Source organism: Pipistrellus hanaki (assembly GCF_964339955.1).
Source record: "Pipistrellus hanaki genome assembly, chromosome: 1".
Taxonomy (NCBI): Eukaryota; Metazoa; Chordata; class Mammalia; order Chiroptera; family Vespertilionidae; genus Pipistrellus; species Pipistrellus hanaki.
Window position 1 is genome coordinate 20,199,749 of NC_140503.1, and position 20,377 is coordinate 20,220,125.

The 20,377-nt window shown below is 47.5% G+C and overlaps 1 protein-coding gene across 1 annotated transcript in view; it reads right to left on the reverse strand.

Moving 5' to 3' along the window:
* Nucleotides 1-5,188: 5,188 nt before the first annotated feature.
* The window catches only part of IFT43 (intraflagellar transport 43), a 72,470-nt gene continuing 57,281 nt past the window's right edge, over nucleotides 5,189-20,377 (reverse strand). The window contains exons 6-9 of the mRNA XM_084893754.1: nucleotides 6,555-6,627; nucleotides 6,221-6,296; nucleotides 5,650-5,712; nucleotides 5,189-5,480 (exon numbers count right to left, since the gene is read on the reverse strand). Of these exons, the coding sequence (XP_084749880.1) occupies nucleotides 5,415-5,480; nucleotides 5,650-5,712; nucleotides 6,221-6,296; nucleotides 6,555-6,627 (278 nt within the window). The 3' untranslated portion in view covers nucleotides 5,189-5,414. The remainder of the gene's footprint in view (nucleotides 5,481-5,649; nucleotides 5,713-6,220; nucleotides 6,297-6,554; nucleotides 6,628-20,377) is intronic.

Sequence of the window (20,377 nt, forward strand, 5' to 3'; positions counted from 1 at the left end):
TAGTAACCATGGGAAAAATTACGGAAGAGAGACAAGAAAAAAGTAAGCATTTAATCCCTGAAACCCTAAAACACTAAAAAGCAAACAGAACTGATACCCTGGAAAAGTTTAGCAATTTCTTAAAATTTAAACATAAACATACCATAGGGCCCAGCAATTTCACTCCTGGGAGTCCAACTAAGAGAAATGAAAACATATGTCCACACCAAGACATGTGAATAATGCCCACAGGGACATTACTCATAATAGCCTGAACTGGAAACTCAAATGTCCCTTAACTGATGAGCAACAGTTAAACAAAATGTGGTATGAATCCATACAATGGAACACCTGTCAGCAGTCAGAAGAAAGAACTACTGATACCTGTTACAACACGGACGAGCCTGGAAAACATGCTGAGTGAAAGTAGCCAGATTCAAAAGGCTACATAGACTACGATCCATTTATATGTACGAAGGTAGAGGGTTAGGAAGCAGGTTAACAGTTGCTGAGAGTGGGGTCGGAATTAATGTAAAAAAAGGCCACTGGATCTGGGTAGGGTGATGAGAATGTCCTAACACTGTATTGTGGTGATTGGTTGCAAAACTCCATAAATTTACCCAAACATCTGAACTGTACACTTTCGGCGGGTGAATTGTAAGGCATGCATGTTCTTCCTCAATAACAGTGTTATAAAAACAGAACTGAACAGCTCTAGTGCCAAGCCGTTCTATGCACGGCTGAATGATGCATGGGGGGAAAGGAAGGTGGTAGCCCTTAGCAAAACACGGGTGTTGTTGCAATAAAATACCCAATGTGACTTATCCTGTCAATCGCATCCAGTTCTAAAATCTAACAGCAGTCAGCTTTAGCGGGTCTCACCATCCTAAGAGGACAGCACAAATATTATCCCCGCTTTACAGACGAGAAAACGGAATCTGAAAGGGAAAGCAGCTCACGCGAGGACCCACAACTACTAAGCGGCAGAGCTGGGCCTGGGACGTGGGCCTGCCTGATTCGGAATCTGTGTTCTGTACCACTGCTCCTACCCTCCTCCGCCTACCGCCTCCCCCTGACCCTCTGGCCGCCAGCAGAAACGCACAGCAATGCTCAGGCAGGCAGAACAAGGATGCTAAGCTGTCCATCTTGCTGGAGCAAACACAACCTTTTACTTAGGTCTCCAGCACCAATGGTCCCTGGAGCCCCCCTAACCGCTGATCAAGAAAGGCCTGGATGCACGTAAGCAGCACATTTGGGTGAGGGCACTAGCGTCAGCTTCGGCCTGGAACGCGTAGTTCCCAAAGCCTGTCTGAGTGTCCCGGGGTTTAGCAAAGATGAGCCAACACTCAGGGGTAGAGACGACCTTAGGTTCAGCCATAGGCCTGCCCAGAAGAACTGCTCACTCAAGCTTTGCTTCGGAGCTGCAGGTTTCCAGAGAGCACTCCACGCCGGGCCCTACCATGCCACCCTGTCCTCCCCGCACACCGGTCTGGCAGGGAGCTGGCAGCAGCCTCCTCACCTCTGGCCCGTGGCAGACGGAGCTCATTGTTCCCTCTCTCTCGTAGCATTACCTGTTCGCTTCTGCCAGGCCAAGGCACAGAGAGACTGTGCAGCCGTTTCAATAACATTTTCTGGAGATTTCCTGGCAAGCCCACGGAGGCCTAAGGCAGGGGTCCTCAAACTTTTTAAAGTGGGGGCCAGATCACGGTCCCTCAGAGAGCTGGAGGGCCGGACTATATGAACTACTAATCCCTACTGTAACACCTCGGCTGCGCTCACTGCCCAAAAAACCTGGCAGGCCGGATCAGACTCCCCTGGGGGCTGCATGTGGCCCACGGGCCGTAGTTTGAAGACCCCTGCCTAAGAGTGTGCGAGTCTCTGAAGGGAGTGGCCCCCGCAAGTCCAAAGTCTTTCCTGTGATAAGCCCAGGCGCTGGGCACACTTGACAGGGCGTCTTCTCTCCCCTTGTCCCTTCTACCCCAGACACACTGGCTTCCTGCCGTTACTCAGGTCCATGTCCTCCTGCTGGGATTTAAAAAAAAAAATCTGTACCTGAGGAGGATATGTCATTTATTGATATTAGAGACAAAGGCGGGGAGAGGAGGGAGAGAGAGAAGAAACATTGATCAGACTGGCCACCCCTACACACGCCCCAACAGGGGTCGAACCCAAAACCTAGATAAGTGTGCCCTGACCAGGAATGGAACCACAGACCTTTGGAGTTAAGGACGTCGCTCCAACTAAGCTAACGGCCAGCGCCTCCTGCTGGCTTTTTACAAGAACTGCCCTCACTCTTTGGAACATTTCCCCAGGTACCATCTTCTTCCTTCTCCTACCTTCCTCAGGTCTTTGCTCAAATGCCACCTTTCCAGGGAGGCCTTCCTGACCACCATTTAAAATTGCAACCCTCCGCACCCCAGCACTCCCTTCCCTGTTCTGCCATATTTTCCCCACAGCGTCTACTCCCATGTCATTCTACCTATTCCCCTGATTTGTCCATCTCCCTCCCCCAGGGGTGTGCTAGGAGGGGAGGGAGTTTGCCTTTTCTAGGTCTGTCTCTATAGTGCCTAGCACAGAGCCTGACACCGACTAAGTGTAACCACTATCTTAGAAGGAGTAACGCAGACATCAAGGGAGATTTTGTCAGAGACCAGCTAGGACTTCTCAAGCCTGCTCGGAGGTGACACCAGCAAGTCTAGGAGAAACCAGGAAGGAACTGTCAACATGCCACATGGAGACAGCTGTACCAAGACACAATTCATGCCTCCCCCACACGTCTGCACAAAACTGTACTGTGGGTACCTGCAGGTGCTGGTCCATTCTACAATACCTCGTGGGCCAGCTTCTTGGGAGGCCCTCTGAAGTCTGGGTGGGCGATCCCGCTGGCTGGAACATAAGGAAGGCATCTCAGACGCCGAGTAAGAACAGGGTGGATGTTGGTTCTGGAACAAACTGTCATTCCGCAGGAACTCTGAAGAGGTGATGTCAAGTGCATGGTTAAGCGTGAAGCCCGGACAGGGCCTGGTCTGGGCACAGGCAGCTGCCAGGGGAACTGGCCACACATGCCTGAACCCGGCTCTTGTCCAGGCTTAGCTCACATCACTGAGCACCGTTCCTCTCCTGGGTCCATAGCTTCCTCCCCACCCACCTGGGCCAGGACTGTTGAGCTCAGCCATGACGACGAGCTTCACATCGAAGCTGACAGCAGCCCTCTGCCTGTGGTCACTCCATACAAAGAACGGACGCCTGGTCAAGGGCGGAGGGGTGGCAGGCAGTTTCTCCCAGCGCATTGCTCATTCTGTCCACTCGAAACCAGCTCCCTTTCCCAAGCTGAAGGCAGTAGAGGGGGAACAAAACCACAGGCGTTAAAAGCACAGTAGTGTCAGACAAGTTGGTTTTGAATTCCAGCTCTGCCACCACGTAGATGGGTAATCTTGGGCAATCTCTTTACCTCTCTGACCCTCAGTTTCCTTATCTGTAAAATGGGCTCACAACGGTATCAGCTTTGTTGGGTAGTTGTGAGAATTAAGCAGAATTCCTACGTGCAAGCCCAGTTCCTGGCAGGTGGTTAAGTGTTCCATACATGTTAGATCTTGTTGCTGCTGTTGTTATAAAATAAAGGAAGAGAGGGAGGAAGTCAACCTCTAGCTACTGGCTGCTGACAGCTGAAGACCTCCAAGGTTATGAGTCCCCAGGCAGTGAATTTGCTGGTAATTAAGGTACCAGAAAGGCAGCCTCTCTCTTTTGGGCTTCAGAATGGTGCAGGCCCTCTGAAAGGAAAAACCAGCCTGAAAGGAAACTTCTCGGTGACCATGGGAATTATTCCAGAGAGGGGCTGTCAGGGCTAAAAGTGTGACCCTGGAGGGGGAGGAGAAGAGGCCCCAAAGCCACCAAATCCCCGAGTTTATAATTAGCGGCCCAGCGTCCTCTGTGCCTGCACGAGGGCCTACCTGGCTCAGGGGGAAGGGCACACACAGTCACACAAAAACAACCCCCCAGTGGGTTTTTGAAGTGCTGAGCCTCTTTGTTTGTCTGAATTTTAATGAGGGGACGGGCAGGAGGAGAGCAGCACTCACTCCCTGGCCGGGAGTGGGCTTCGTTAGCCGCCAGCCCGCGTGGGCCTGATCCAAAGTGGCCTCTAGGAGCGGCGGGCCCTCAGATGCGATGTCTTGGGGAGGAAGAGAGAAAAACAAAAACTAAAGATGCCTCTGTTTAGAAACAGGCTGGGGCTCTGCGCCAGATCGCAGGGCATGTTGGAGACAGGCGGGGGCGCTGCGTGGGGGAGCTGTGGAGACAAGCAGCTGCGTGTCTGAGAGGGCGGAGGGAGGCCGGCTCCCTAAGAAAGCGTTTCTGCGGAAGGCTCAGGGCTGCCACGCTGGCCCCTGCTTCTGAGAACCAGGAACGAGGCTCTGGAACCTGGGGCAGAAGGAAACATGCTTTGGGAGTCTCAGGCACAGGTGGCGGGAAGAGGGTGAAAGGGGAGTGCTATCAGAAAAGCCACCAAACCCCAATGTAAGGAAGGGGTCACCTTATCACACCCCCTTCCTGCTGTGTCTTCAGCTAAGCCACCTACAAGCATGAAGGAGATAGTGTAACTTCACTAATTCAACCGAAAGTCCGCAGTAAGAAAGGTGTCCGCCAGGCCACCCAGCAGGCAGCCGCTTGCAACCCCCTTACCCCTGAAGCTTACAGGCAGATGCTCCAGGGAACTGCTGTGGCCTCTGTGATTGAATAACTTCAAGGAGGAGTGTCATTCCTTTTCTCCCTGAGCTAGCTTTCCCTCATGCTCTTCCATAGTAGGCAGAGCTCTCATAAAATTGTTTAAAAGTTGCTTCCTTCATCTCCATGAATCTTTCCAAGAGGGTGCTGCAAAGAAATGGAAGAGAGAGCCATAGGAAAAAAAAACAATTTAGCCCTGGTCCATTGCTCAATGGTTAGAGCACTGGCCTGTGGACCAAACGGTCGTGGGTTCGATTCCCTGGCAAGGGTATGTGCCTCGGTTGCAGGTTCCTCAGCCCCTGTGGGGGCGTGTAAGGGAGGCAACCAATTGATGTCTCTCTCTCATGTTGATGTTTCTCTCTCTCTCCCCCCACTTCCCTTCCTTCTACTTTCTCTAGAAATCAATGGAAAAAATATCCTCTGGTGAGGATTAAATAAAAACAATTTTAAAAGAAAAAAGCAATTTATTACAACTGAAAGATCAATGCAGTCTCCTGAAAATAAGTATTTTTATTACAAAATATTCCGTATGAAAATTCTAAGCTCTTTGCAAGCTTTTTTAGTTTTAGGCCTATTGAATTTTTTAAAAAGTCCAAAGTGGACTTTAAAAAGTCCAAAGCGGAGGTTATTCTGTGCAGAGAGTGGTCTGTTGCCCCAAGGGCTCAGGTGTGTGCAGACTGTCCCACGGGGTCCTCCTCCTCTGCCTGCAGCAGGTCTCACTCGGTGAGAAGCTCTGAGGACACCTCAGTGTACAGATGGTCCCAGTCCCAGCCGACGTCCTCCTGCCGAGAGAGGTACCGCTAACTTTCTTGAGACAAAGGAAGGCCTTTCCCTGCAGCCAGAGCCCACCACCCAAGCCCAGCAGCCAGGGAGGCAGGGGTCAGCCTGGGGAGCCAGCTGGTTAGAGGAATGATGCAGCTGAGGGAGCAGGAAGCTGCTACTGCTACGTACTTCCCTAACTTCCTGTTCTGGCGCAAGTACTTTGGTGAGGAGCTTCAAGTCGATCACTCCATCCTGTGAATGCAAAAATATATATATATATATATTTTTAAAAATGGATGTGCATTTAAAAATGGATATGCATTTCAAGAAAGATGTACTTTACAATTAACTCTTGTAAAGTGAGGAGGATCAGGTTGTGGGGGGCAGACTTCCCAAACCCAGAGCTACAGGAATGCTTCCTGAAAGAGTAAGAATGTGAGTGGACCACACAGCCACTGAGGGAACGCCACGATACCCCGCACGCTGGGCATTCTTTGGAGGAAGGTCAACATCAGGAGGGCAAGGCATGGCAGCAGCCTTTCTCTAGGCCTGCTTATCTATTGACCCCGAGTGGGCAGCCATGGAAGCAGGTGGGAGCTGCGCTGGAAAACACTGGAATGTGCGGCCCGCAATACCCAAGGACGATGCCTCCAGCAAAAGGACTGTTGCCGGGCAACCTCAGAGGCCCCTGGAGGAGATGAAAAATCCCTGGGGATGCTGCCTGGAGCCCCGCCCTCTATGCAGGAGCATCTCCACTCACCAGGGTCTGAAAGGCTGCGCACTTCATGAGGTCATTGTCCAGGTCACGGTAGGTCATCACCCGGTTTACCTGGACGCTGCAGGAGAGAGAGTGTGAGGAAGAACCAGAGGCAGGACCAGTTGCAGGAGTGCTGCTGGGCCACTGTCCACAGAGCCTCCTAGGCAGCTAGGGAAGACCAACCTGGGAAGAAAATGTCTAATAAAATGGGAACCCTGGGAGGAGCCCTCCACCAGCATCTGGGCCTGCACTGGGGGGCAGCACCACTGTGGGTGGCATTTGAAGTGTATCAGTTCACATGTTCCCTGCCTCCCTCCAGCTTTATAATCTAACATACCTGGGAGGGGCTGCCACCTGCAACACAAAATCTTCTTCTTGAACTTCTTCCAGATCCGGAATAACAGGAATATCTGCAATGAGAAGAGGCAGCAAAACTGTCAGCAGCATGAAGCGGGATCTTACCTGCTTCTTTATATATTACTTATTCCTTCAGCCGGCCAGCATGGGGCTACCAGCTCAGGCAGAATGGAGAGACACAGTCTCTGGCCTCCAGGGGCTCCCAGTCCAGGGCTATGGGACTGAACTACAGGTGCACATTAGAATCAAAGGTAGAATGTCAACAAGTCCCAATCCTAGGCTTTACCCCAGAACCAGCTGGGTTAGAACCTCCGGCGTAGGGCTCAGGCATCTGTATTTTCCCTAAGATTTCTTCGGCGATCCTGATGTTCACTCCAGGTTCGGAGTAACTGGTTTGGGTCTCCAAGGAGAAATGTAAAGAAATGAGAAGAGCTCCCAGACAGCATTAGAGGGAAAGAGGGAAGAGGAATCAGTGAATAGGCCTGGAAACAGAGGAACTGAGAAGGCGCAGTGCCATGAGGTGAAGGTCACTGACCTCCCCGTGACCAAGGTGCACATGTGCATTAGCTCATTGTAGTCCTTGCAATCATCACAGTCTCCATGGCCCTGAGCCTGCGTCTGAAGGTCACTTGACACGTAATGCTACAGCCTGGCTCCCAGCCGTGTATCCGAGACCAGGCCTGCATTTGCCAGGTCTACTGCAAAACAGTGCTGCTTCTAAAGATGATGCTTCTCTTGCTGTCGCACAGAGACTTTCCTTGCCTGGACTCTCCATATGAGACAGACATACAGACATAGAAGGAGTCACTTCCTTCACCAATTTAACAAAGTCATGCAAATGGAGAAACACAGACATCACTTAATTGTGGCAACTGACTTAAGGTACAAAAATAGCCCATGCTCTCCTGGGGACAACCTAACACCCGACAGAAGAATGTCCTTCTCCAGTGAGTATTGCTGACTGGCAGAGGGGTTTTCTTTGTTTTAACCAGACTGCAGAGAGGGGCAGAGCGAACAAAGAGGTAAGGCCGGAAAAAGACCAACTGGGCTGAGACAGTGTCAGAATTCCCAAAGTAACACAAATATCAAAAGGAAGGGGAAAATCCCAGAGAGGAAAGTGAAAAACCCTTCATTTCTGCTTCCATGGATTGAATGCAATATTATTTTTAAACGAGATGCAGAATCATTTCAAAAAAATGAAGACCCTCGCCTCTTTCAGGCTATTCAGGACTTAAACTGCAGTCAAAGTGAAGCCCACGTATTTGTGTGGCAGTTCCAAGCCCGGAGTCTTTACTACTGCTTCAGACTGTGACATTCCGGATGCTGTACCTGGAAAAAGAGAAAGTATGAAAGGGAGACACAGAAAATAAGACACACAGAGAAAGAGACAGGCGAAGAAAGATAGTGATTAAAAGAATGAAGAGGTAAAATAAAAAGAAATGGCTGCGCCAAAATGGTTTGGCTCAGTGGATAGAGCATCGGTCTGCGGACTGAAGGGTCCTAGATTCGATTCCGGTCAAGGGGCATGTACCTTGGTTGTGGGCACATCCCTGATGGGGGGTGTGCAGGAGGCAGCTGGTCGATGTTTCTCTCTCATTGATGTTTCTAGCTCTCTATCCCTCTCCTTCCTCTCTGTAAAAAAATCAATAAAATATATTTTTTTTTTAAAAAGGGAAAAGAAAAGAAATGGCTGATAGGGAAAATAGACATATTCAACCACCTCTCCCCCCAAATGATGAAGCACATTCAGCAAGTCCTCTTAGAAAGAAGCTGCTCAGCGTTAGACTGCATCTCCCTATCCTGCTAAAGAATTAGAGATGGAATTCTCTAAGATTCTGTCGTATGCTAATGGAAATTTATTGTAGCTTTCTTCCTCATTCTCGCTCTGTGACTAACACTCCACGGTGAGGGCTGCCGCTGACAGTGCCGGAGCCAGGGCGGCGGGGCCCCCAGGCTGGTGTGAGGCGCAGACCCAGCAGCAGGGTGGGGGGAGGCTGGCTGTGCCATGTGCCATCAGCAGTGTGACAGTTTTGGAGTGATCCAGTTAGCTGCTCCTGGCCCTCCTCGGACGCCGAGTCCAGCCTGAGATGAATATTCAGAAGTTGGTAAGAAAGTGCCCCATGCTGAGTGTAGGGCTCAGGACGGGTCTTCCCGAAGTCCCCTTTCCCTCCACAACACTAGCATTTGGGCCCTGTCAACTCTGCCCAGCTTCTCCAGCTCTGAGAACTGCACTGCGGCCCAGTGTCCACCCTGACTCCCCACAGGCCTCGCGCTTCATCCCCACCCCCTCCTCCAAATGTGCACCAGGGAGTGTGGGGCTGGCCCATCTGTGACAGTTCAGAGGTCAGTCTGGGCCTTGGCACAGGCGCCTCTCAGAGTGGCACTGGTGGGGCTGGCCACACAGTGGGATTTCTCTCTAATTGGAAGCCTGGTGCCCGACAGAACCCGGTGCACCGCCTGAGTGGGACAGAGCCAGCGATGACAGCCAGGCCAAGGCAAGCTGGAACATTCCGGTGCAGTGACAGCTTGAGCCATCGCAGCAGAGTCAGGCCATCCAACTCCCGGCCCCAGTGGAACAGGTGGCGGTGGAGCAGGTTTTGGGCAAACTTCAAACAACTTCACAATTTTACAGTTTCTGATTTATAATCACGGACAAGTTCTTGCTCACGTGTACATAATATGTTCTTGGGAATTTCTGTTCTTTCTCTCCTTCCGCGTTCCCTCCACCCCCCCGCCTCCCGCTCCCACCTTGCCCTAACCCCACACACATACCATGAACAAATCTAGAAAAAGAAAATGGACTTGAGAAATTCACCTCTTCACAAAATTACCTACACGAAATGGCCCCACCTGCACACAGCACAGCTAGTTGTGTGTAAACCTGGACTGGTGACCCAGTCTGATTCAGGTTGTCAAGTTTAACTTTCAAACGCTCAGGATTTTAATAGATACAACAAGAGAAATACAAGAGTACTGTTGAAAGCTACCGCTATTTTTTAAAACCTAATAATTATGTTGACTTTATTCTCATTTTCTTCCACGATGCTGAAGAACATGAACAGAAACGATGAGTTAAGCATATGGGTAGGACTCCTGTCCAGCAGTTAAGAGTGCAGGCTCTGGAGGTAGGATGGCTGGCTTCAACTCTCCCATGTCCTAGCTGTGTGACTTTATCCTCTCTGTGCCTCAGTTTCCTCATCTATGAAATTGGTATAATCGTGCCCAATGCATTCAGTTGTTGTTGAATATTAGGTGCAACAATCTTTATAAAATGCTAAGTGCTATGCTATTTGGATTCATTTAACAGAGATAATATTGAGCATGGAGAGAAAAACTATATAGGTCTCTACCATCATTTTCTCATTTACTCCTGCCCATTTTCCAGATGAGAACACTGAGGCTGAGAACATTAAGCAGTTTGCACTAGGTGAAACCATTAATAACAGAACCAGGCTTCCCACTCCTGTCTGACTGACCCAGAGCTTGTCCACACCTCACCTGTGCTCTTTGCAAAGGCACAAAGATGCCTTCTAGAGGTGAGACACTGCCTGCTGACAAACAGCTTCCACTTTTCACTCAATGTCCTCTGCTCTTGGGTATTTCTTTTGATACCAATAGCCATAAAGAAGCTAATTCTCTTACCCTAGCCCGTTTTGCTCAGTAGATAGAGCATCGGACTGCGGAATGAAAGGTCCCAGGTTCGATTCCGGTCAAGGGCACATGCCAAGGTTGCAGGCTCTATTCCCAAGGTTGTAGGCACATCCCCTGTAGGGGGTGTGCAAGAGGCATATGATTGATGATTCTCTCTCATCGATATTTCTAACTCTCTATCCCTCTCCCTTCCTCTCTGTAAAAAAAATCAATAAAATATATATTTTTTTAAAGAATCTGTATCAGCCATGCAACAGGGGGCGTGCAACAGGTAGCTGATCAATGATTCTCTCATCATTGATGTTTCTATTTCTCCCTCTCCCTTCCTCTCTGATGAAAAAAATAAAATAAAAAGCTTCTTTAAAAAAAAGAAGCTAATGCTCTCCCTCATTATGTGCCCTGACTCGCTACTTTCCTACAACAAGGCTAATCGGAGCAGCATGAAAACAGTGCATTGTCTCCAGAGCACCAATCTGGCTCTGAGTCCCACAGAAGCCTTCCTCTCTATGTCCCTTTAGGGTCTACTTTTTTGATTTGCTGATTTCTTGGTTGGAGCTTTCTTTTTTCTTTAAAAACAGAACAAAACATGTTTTTATTCTTTTTTCTTTTTTAAAGCAAGAGAGGAAAAGGGAGAAACATGGCTGGGCTGCCTCTTGCACACCCATTACTGAGGATTGAGTGAATCTGCAACAGAGCATGTGCCCTGACTGGGAATCGAACCAGTGACCTCTTGGTACATGGGGTGATGCTCAAGGAGGCTGGCTGGGGCTTTGAGTGGAATTTCCTGGTCACTATGGTTTCTAGAGCTCCGTAAAGACTGTGCTATCCTCCAGCACTTACCCTGACGCCTTAGTAAGTAATACAAGGTTGGTCTAACTTACCAGGTTCCTTGAGGTCCTTATACTGATGACATCTGTCCCTCGCTTCAACCACTAACTGAGCTCTCAATGCCAAAGGCCCTGCCTGGTAACACACAATCTCTTCCCACTCAGTGCCCTGGCCACTGCAGAGCACCCACAGGCCGTGATGGGCCCACAGCCACCCTCCACAGCTAAGTTCAACAACCAATCAACATGAAAGGGATCCGAAAATACTGTTTAGAGACACTCCAATACAAGCAACCCCTAATTTTGTGACCAGAGTCAACAGACCTCAGCAGAGCTCATAAGCAAAAGGAAGCAACATCCACAGTTTTAAGAGATGGCAACTTAAACCAGAAATCATAATTTTTCTCTGCCGCTGCAAAACTTTGTTTTACTGAACGCCGTTACCTTCTGCATCACGTATAGGGAATTTTAAACAGGCAAATGGAAGAAGGTCTGATTGAAGATGAAGTTAAGTGAAAGAAATTGGTCTCATTTAGCCCGTGACAGGATTCATCTGTGTTCCCAAGTCCACTGAGGTGGCATCATGGGCGTTTCATATTCATGAGCTGCGGCGACACTGTCCCCTCATTTACAAAGAGCCGTGTTCAGCAAATTCTGTCCCTGTGGATACTCCGTGCATTTCATGGTCTTGTCAGAGAGACATCAAACACTCCAGTAACCAAATACCAGAAAATGGCTTTAATTAGTGGATCTCAATCGTATAAATAATTTTTTTCTAAGTGAAAAAATGGAGAATTTTTTTTTAAAGGGAGAAGAAAAGGGGAAAGCAGTAGGCAACAGGCTTCAAACACCCGAAGGAACAAGGGGAAGAGACAGTCTCAGAGGAGCTCCTGAGTGAGGCCGGGCCCAGCACCATCGGTCTCTGCTCTCCCAGAGTCACAGTTCGAAGGGCAAAGACCCGCCTGCAGGTTCCTGGCTTTATGAGGACTTATCTCTTGTGTTTCACCCGACTCAAGCCGGCCCAGCCTGCACTCATTACAGGCAGAGTGGGAGAAAGGCAAAGAGAAAAGAGTCTGGAAACTGTGATGTTGGCTAAAGAGCCAGGCTGCCAAGGCTGAGAGCCGTGACTGGCCGTGAGCTAACTGCGTGGCCCAAGGTGCTGCAGAATGTCCGGGAGCAGGTCCCGGAAGAAGAATGTGATAGAGCAGCAGAGGGGAAAAGATGCACCATCCGGAGGTGCCAGGTTGGGTTTGTTCATTTGATTTTCACCCGTGTCCTATATGTTGAAATACCGCCATGCTCCTGCCAAGCCGAATCTCTCCTAATGCTGCTGGGGGAAGATCACAGACCTTAAGATCAAAATAGCTGATTGTTCCTCACAGCCCCCAAGTTGTGGGGATTCTGCTGGTGGACGATGGGTTGGAGAGGGGGGTTCAGACTGATTTCGGTTTCTGAGATAAGCCCAGCCTCAGCACAATGAGTGTTGCTGGTTCATGAGCAGAAAAGGGGCTTTGCTAAGAGTGGCGACTCAGCTCGTGGTCTATCATGGCCTGTGAAAGCCAGATCTCATCATATCTTCCACAGAGGGATGTTGTAACGTTTCTGAAGGAACCAGGAATGCAACACCTCAGAATAAGGTTTTTCCCATCACCCGAAGTCCATTGAGTGCTGAATAAGATTCTGTATTGCCCTGGCCAGTGTGGCTCAGTTGGTTGAACATCATTCCGTGCACCAAAGATTGCCAGTTCAGTCCCCATCAGGGCACATACCCAGGGTTCCAGCTTGATCCCTGGGAGGGGGTATACGCGATGCAGCCAATTCATGTTTCACTCTCACATCAATGTTTCTCTCTCTCTCTCCCTCTCCCTTCCCCTCACTCTAAAAAAATCAATAAAAAAAGAATCTGCCAAAACCAGTTTAACTCAGTGGATAGAGCGTCGGCCTGTGGACTGAAAGGTCCCAGGTTCGATTCCGGTCAAGGGCATGTACCTTGGTTGTGGGCATATCCCCAGTAGGGGGTGTGCAAAAGGCAGCTGATTGATGATTCTCTCTCATCGATATTTCTAACTCTCTATCCCTCTCTCTTCCTCTCTGTAAAAAAACCAATAAAATATATTTGTAAAAAAGAATCTGTATCAGCCATGCAAAGGGTCATCAACCAGGATGGAGCCTTCAGAACAATTCAAAGGTAGTGCTCGCAAGAGACAAGCACAGCTCAACAAGGTTCTCTATGGGAAAAGATCCATTCAGCCCCGGAGCCTGGCATTGGGAGGACCTGCTGCGGTGACCTCTAGGGAACATTGCATCACTGGCTATGGACAGTTGGAGAAAACAAAGAACAATGAATAGCAATGCTCTTCGCCATTCCAACAGCTCTCAGAGCTCCGTGGTGGTTCCAGCTTTGATCTGTTGAGTTATGTGAAGAACAAGGAGGGGTAAAGGTCTTTAAAATTTTAGAGGAATAAAGTGGCTGGAAGGAATGGAAACTGAGTAACTCTCCACTCTCTTCAATAGGACCCAAGATGAGTGACAGAAAACTCCTTCTCAGAGCCGCCAGAAGAAGTGTGTTAGAAACCAGGCATATCTGATTCTATTTCATCCTCTTTGTGTTACACTCAAAAAAACAAGACAAACTACACTGCTTTCATAATAAATCCTTAGTTTTGTATTTTCCTTATATATATTTATTAAAAAAATGCTACTTTGATCAGTGCCACCCGTGCCACCCTCACACACGGAACTCTTCTGAGCGGTCCCCTCCGTGCAAGGCCACTGCTGGTGACAGCCAGCTGGTTTTGATCACAGCCATTCCGAATCGAATTTTCATAAGATAGATGAGGAGTCTTACTGCTGCTCTCTCTCTTATCAGATGAGAAACAGAGGGGGAGGGGGGAAAGGGTCCTGAGGGAGCCACTCAACAATCAAGGGCTGTGTGGTTCTTTCTCTGTCCCTCCACTGCTGCAATTTTCAAAGGCGTTCGCCTCGGGCACTTTTAAATGATGGTGTCTCAATTCTGTAATCATCTTTCAAGAACTTTCTCTTAAAGGGCCTTTTAGGTAAACCTAGTCTGTCAACCACACTTATGGACTCAGGAATCACATTCCCAATATGTGTCCTGTGTGTGTATAGACAGACGAACACACACACACACACACACACACACACACACACACACTGAACATGTGAATTTTTAGAAAGTTGGTAGAACTAAAGCTAGATTAAGTTCATTTCTTGCTAGGGTAAAAGGTCCCCTGTACCTCTCCTTGAGATTTCTGCCCTAGCTAGAATAGATCCTTCTTTGGGAACTAATTTCCATGGGTGAGAAGTCAGCAAGAAAAGACTTCTCCACCTGAGGGGTAAGTGATGTGCTATGTCCAACCCAGATGCATAAACATGCCTGTCCCTTCCCACCTCACCTAAGCAGTATCTGGCCGTCAGTCTTCCAACTAAGTAATGCATCGTGGCCGTGTATTTGGGAGAACACAAAGCCACAATGCTACTAGTCATCCGAGGCCACAACTTGCTGTCATTTTGGTTGCAAAGACTATTTTGGAGCAGCTCTGCAACTCTACCTTCTCTTCTCATTGCAGAAAACATTATGGCTCTTTATACAGACTCCATCTTTTGAACAGACATCCTAGAGCCGCGTTTCTTTCCAGTTAATACAAATCTAAGTGGTCTAAGATCTCCCTGGGCAGTGGTCCTCACCAATATGGGCCTGTCTGCATTCAAGGCCTCTCACCTCCTCTCATCACTCATTCATGCATTCCTTCACAACTGTGTGGACAAGTCCCGTGCCTCTCCCAGAGAGCCGAGCACTGCTTAAAGCAGTCACATCTGGGACAGTCACAAAGTAAAGGGGATTGGTTTTGTCCTATCCTGATCCTGTCTTCTGTATTCAGCCAAGACAGAATCCAAGGAGTCACAGAACAAATACCCTGATCTCTATCATGATTTCAGGGAGAGTCAGCTGTCTTTGACTTGTCAGCGCTTAATGTTGGATGATTTATTATTAATCACACTCCTCCAGACGGTAGCATGATAGAATGCTGTCGTAGCTTTCTCTGTGTTCCTGGAGGGAGGTATTGCAACCTACTTCATTTCTAGAGTGCATGGCACAAGACCTGCATTCTCCCCCTTTTGACTCTTCAGATGGGGACATGCAGGTAAGCCTCTCACATGAACAAAGTAAATGGAACCCCGAGAGGTCACTACCAACTGTGTTTCAGGCAGAGATGCTCATGAAGGTAAGTTTGGAAAGTCTGGTGTGACCTAGAGATTTCAGGGCACCACCAGGGGCATAACGAGGTCTGTCCCAGTTCTGCCAAAGAAGCAGGAGGGCTGGGCCAGACTCCGGGCTATGCTTGGACCAGGGTAAGGTAGAGGATGATGAGTTCTCCTCTCCAGAGGACACAGCATAGACATAAGAATTCATTATCTAAAAGCAATCGCAATGGATTTGATAGAAGAGAAACCATGACAAGAAAGAGAGGACTGGTGAAGACTGAAGATTCTGCTTCATGTCACAGAGTTTTAAACACCCGGCCTCTGGCTCTTCTCTACTCAGCCCGGGTTTGTTGTAGACATGACTTCACAGTGGGAGGCTCAGCAGAGCTGAAGACATGGGCCAGCAGTTAAGTCTGTGCATCAGGACAGGAGAGCCAATATCCAATCTGAGTGGAGACAAGCCTCCTCAGCCAGCAAGCCTGAGAAACGAGCCTACCACTTTCCACAGCAAAGAGGGAGGCCATGAGGGCGGATGATGCCCAAAGCCCATGTCTGAATTCCAGCTCCGCCACTACTAGTGGTGGCGGACTAGAGCAGCTGGTTCGTGCTGGCTTGTAAGAACCAAAGGCTAAGTTTTTAGGAATTCTGCATGCAGGTTGTGAAACCTAAACATTATTAAAGATTATAGACTTTGCAATGAAATAAACTACATTAAAAAGAAAGGTAATGCTCAAAACTCACCGTTTCCTAAATATTACTATATCTTACTTTAACTATGCTCTCGAAATTATTGACATCTACTGTTACAGTATGATGAAAATATGATATACGCACTAGTGTGCTACTGACCATCTCTTCCCAGATCTGTGGTCGATTATGTCATGTTGGGAGCCTGAAACCAACCATGGTGCAAGTATTTACACCACAGAAACTGGCAAACACTACCAATGAAGCTGTCTCCCCCCACCAAGAGCTGGATGTTAAATACAGTAGCCCTCCGCCCCTTATCTGCACAGGTGTCAAGACCCGCAGCAGATGCCTGAAACTGAGGTAGAACCAAACCCCATACATACTATGTTTTTTCCTATATGTACATAGGTATGAAAAAGTTTGATTTCTAAATTAGGCACAGTAAGAGATTAACAACTAGTAGTAGAACAGAACAATTATAACAAATACTGTGATAAAAGCTATGTGAGTGTAGTTCTCTCTCACTTTGACAACTGATCTGATAACAGAGGCAGCTACTAAGTGACTAACACGCAGAGTGCACACAGCATAAATATGCTGGACAAAGGGAAGAGTCACGTCCTAGGAGGGACAGAGTGGGACAAAGGGCGCTTTCGCCACGTTACTCAGAACATCGTGCCATTTAAAGTTAACTGCCTTGCATGCAAAACGGAAACCTTTCCCACACACCACGACGTTTTGAATTTAATTAAAAAATCAATTTGCAATGAATATATAAAAATAAATATATTACTCACAATTCAGGTGTTCTTGAATATTTTCAGCTGCAAATTCTCACGAAAAAACGATTTTAAAGTTGGTCAGGGCTGCCATTTAGGGAAAACATTTCTTTTTATGGACGCGTGTGGCGTGTGGGGAAGGTCCGCCACTTGCATCTACAGACGCTTATGGCGTACAATGGGTTAAAACTTACGAATTGCTTATTTCTGAAAATCTCCATTTACTATTTTGAGACCACCCTGACTATGGGTAACTGAGACCGCAGACAGCAAAACCATAAATAAGCGAAGATGTCTGTATTTACCAGCACATCACTACTTATTAGCCACGTGACTTCTGGGAGTTACTTAACTTCACAAGCTTCAGTTTCTTCCTCTGTGAAAGGGTGATAATCAGTGCTCCTCACAGAACTGGGAGAATAATGGAAGGACTGCAGGACTGCAGTGCTGGCTCCTGGTAAATACTTGAACATGCATTATCAATACCATTTCTTCAATACATGACTGACTTCCTTTTTCAAAATTCTTACTCAATATCTCACTAAGAGAACAAAGCACAGAGACAAAAGATAGGACCGCTAATCTCCACCCCCCCACCCCCGCCCCCCACCCCCGCCTCTATCCCACCCCATTCCTGCTGTGGATAAGTGTAAATAAAAGGTGTTACTGTGCATGTTTGTGTCAGGGAAAGAAGAGGAGGCATGGATCTAGCATCTAGACCTTAGCATCTAGTCCTAATGACTTTAAATTTAAAACACAAATTGATTTTAAGGAACATTTAATTTAAAAATCCAGTGCCTGTTAGAATCGTTTTTGGAGAGGTAAAGGAACTAGGTTTAGGAACCACTTGAAAAATCCCTGATGCTGTATTGAGCCCAAGGAAGGAACGCTAATATAATGAAACAGTCTTACTCAGCAAGAGGAAGGAATGGAGACATCAGGGTTCCAATTGACCTGCGCTTAAATAATTCTTTCCACCTTCCCTTTCTCTGCATTAAAGCTGTTTAGGCTCAGAATGACTGCTACTTGCAGGAGAAGGGATGAAGGATATAGTGGAAGGATTAAGCAAAGAGTGAGAAAGAACCCGAAAGAGAGTTAGAAAGCCTGAAGACAGAGATGAATGGGAAGAGGGGAGAGCGAGGGCGACTGAGTGATAGCCCTCTATAGATAGCATTTTTCTAATTCCACTGACAGTCTGGCATCTCACATCTCATCCAGCCTCATTGCTTGGCTGTGTTCAGCCACTTTTACCTATTTTCCCTGTTGACATGGATAGAAAATTGAGCAATTACCCTTAAACTCGGAGCTCTCAGATCATCCAGATTGCTACACTTGCAGAATTAAGTCCCCAATTGCCCCTGGCTAGAAGGGGCTCAATTCAGCTTGTCCTTTAGGAATTAAACACTTTTTGGTTGGCAATAAGGATTTATTATTCCTAGGGTTTTGAGATAGTCGATTCTGTGAGAACTGGACCCCAGGATGCAAAGAGCACAGCCCTCTCCAGGGGGGGACACGGCTTGCTCAAGTGGCACCGGGAGCTGCCAGAAGAGGGGCGACAATTCCACCCACAGTCCTGGGTTACCCCAAGATGCAACGGTTATTAGTATATGCAAGAAAGAGCTAATCCTTTTTTTTTTTTTTTTTTTAAAGCTTCTGTGTCCAACTTGTGAAAGAGGAAAGGGAATGTCCCACCCTCAGGCTGTGATAAGGCCTGTGAAATCATTTGGCCTGGCCCGGCCAAAGCATTAGGGGTGAGTTAATTAAATGTTTGACCCAATATAGCAGGCTGATTTTCAAGCTGATAATTTTGTAAGGCCTGCAAACGAGGTAATAAGTATCCAAATAGCCCTTGGCAGAAAAAAGCTTCCCCACCCCTATTCTAAAGTCATATTTTGAGGCTCACAAATTCTTTCTTAATTTGAATTAACTCTCAGGTAAACTTTGAAAGCTGAGTCCATATCTGTGTTTTCAGAGATTGTCTCAATTTGAATACTGTTCACCTTTTTTAGAAATGAGGAATTTTTCTCCCCATTGGTGTGCCTCTCAATGTTCCTCCTTAAAATTTCACATTCTATGCAGAGTTCACACTCTAAGAGCTGGAAGAGACCAAACAGGCCTGGAGATGCTTCTGGGGTTAGGTAGGTGACATGCCTTTGCACCTGCTGTTTTCTCTACCAGGGTCTCCCACCCAACTTCTCCCCCCACTGCTGGCAACTCTATCTCCCTTCAAGTTGAAGTTTAAGTCACTTCATAGTGGCCTTCCCTCATCACCCAATTCTAATAACAGATTCCATCACAATATGTCCTTACTTATTTAGTTGTGTGACAACTTATTTAGTCCCAATTTCCCTAATTAGATTGTAAGCTTTATAAGGACAAGGACTAAGAATGTTCCGTTCACCATCATATACCCAGTGCCCAGCCCTATGCATTATACACAATAGGTATTCAAGAAAAGGTGGTTAAATGAATGAATAAATGGATGAATGACTTGCCCAAAGTCACTTGCAGAGATTGGGCTCAATCCTATTTCAAAGCTGACGTGTTTCTCTAACATATATAACTTTCCATGACAGAAGAAGTCTAAAAGCCTTAGAGCAAATAAGTAACTTGATTCCAAGAATACAATGGATGATTATGTCACTAAAAGATGGTCATCTAAGTAGAAAAATCAGTTTTGCCATCCCACAATTTGGGGATCCTGAGGTCATTTTGGGTTTGGGCTGTCCATCATTCTCAATTGTTCTCCATAACCATGAGTTCCAACTTCCCTGAAGCATTGTGTTAGCTCTGGCTGATTCTACCTCGAATCAGCAGTCATCAAATTTCATTAAAGGCTGTTTATGTGAGGACATTGATTATGTGCAGATGAGAACCAGAATCAAGGCTTAACTCTGCAGAATGACTTCTCTTCTAATTACCACGAATTCTTTATTCCTTCTCCACATGGAGTCTCCCATTATGCCAGGCAACTTGCCCGTAAGGTAGGGGTGTCGAACTCAATCAGAGAAGGGGCCAAAATCTAAAATCCAGCCTAAATCGCGGGCCAAATGGTTTACTGAACAGTCATAAACTGACAATGTCATAAACTGACAGCGGAGTGCAGTGATGACAGCGCGGTGCGGGCCACATTGCAAGGCCTGGCGGGCTGGATTTGGCCCACGGGCCTTGTGTTTGACACATGTGCAGTAAGGCCTTTCACTTTCTTCGCTTAAACAAGTCTACCCATCCTTCAGGGCCCAGAGCAAGATCTTCTTCAAGTGCCCTCAACCTGCTGGGATCACTTCCTTTTCTGAACACAGGGCCCTTAATAATGCCAACCACCCATAGCAACCACTATTTGCTGCCTTGGCCATTCATCATACTGTTGTCTATACTAATTCCTGTAATGCCTTTCATCTTTTGTCCCCCCAACAGAGTTCTGTGTTCCTTTAGAGCAGAACCCTATATCGTCTTCTAACCCCGCAGTCGCCAACCGGTGGTCTGTGGACCACTGGTGGTCTGTGAGGTCCGAAAGGTTGGCGACCGCTGTTCTGAAGGACTTGCAAATCATTTCCCAAAGGCCTGATCTAACTGGCAGATGCACTTTGTTCCGTTTATGAAGTGATTTTTTAAAATTCTGTCATTTT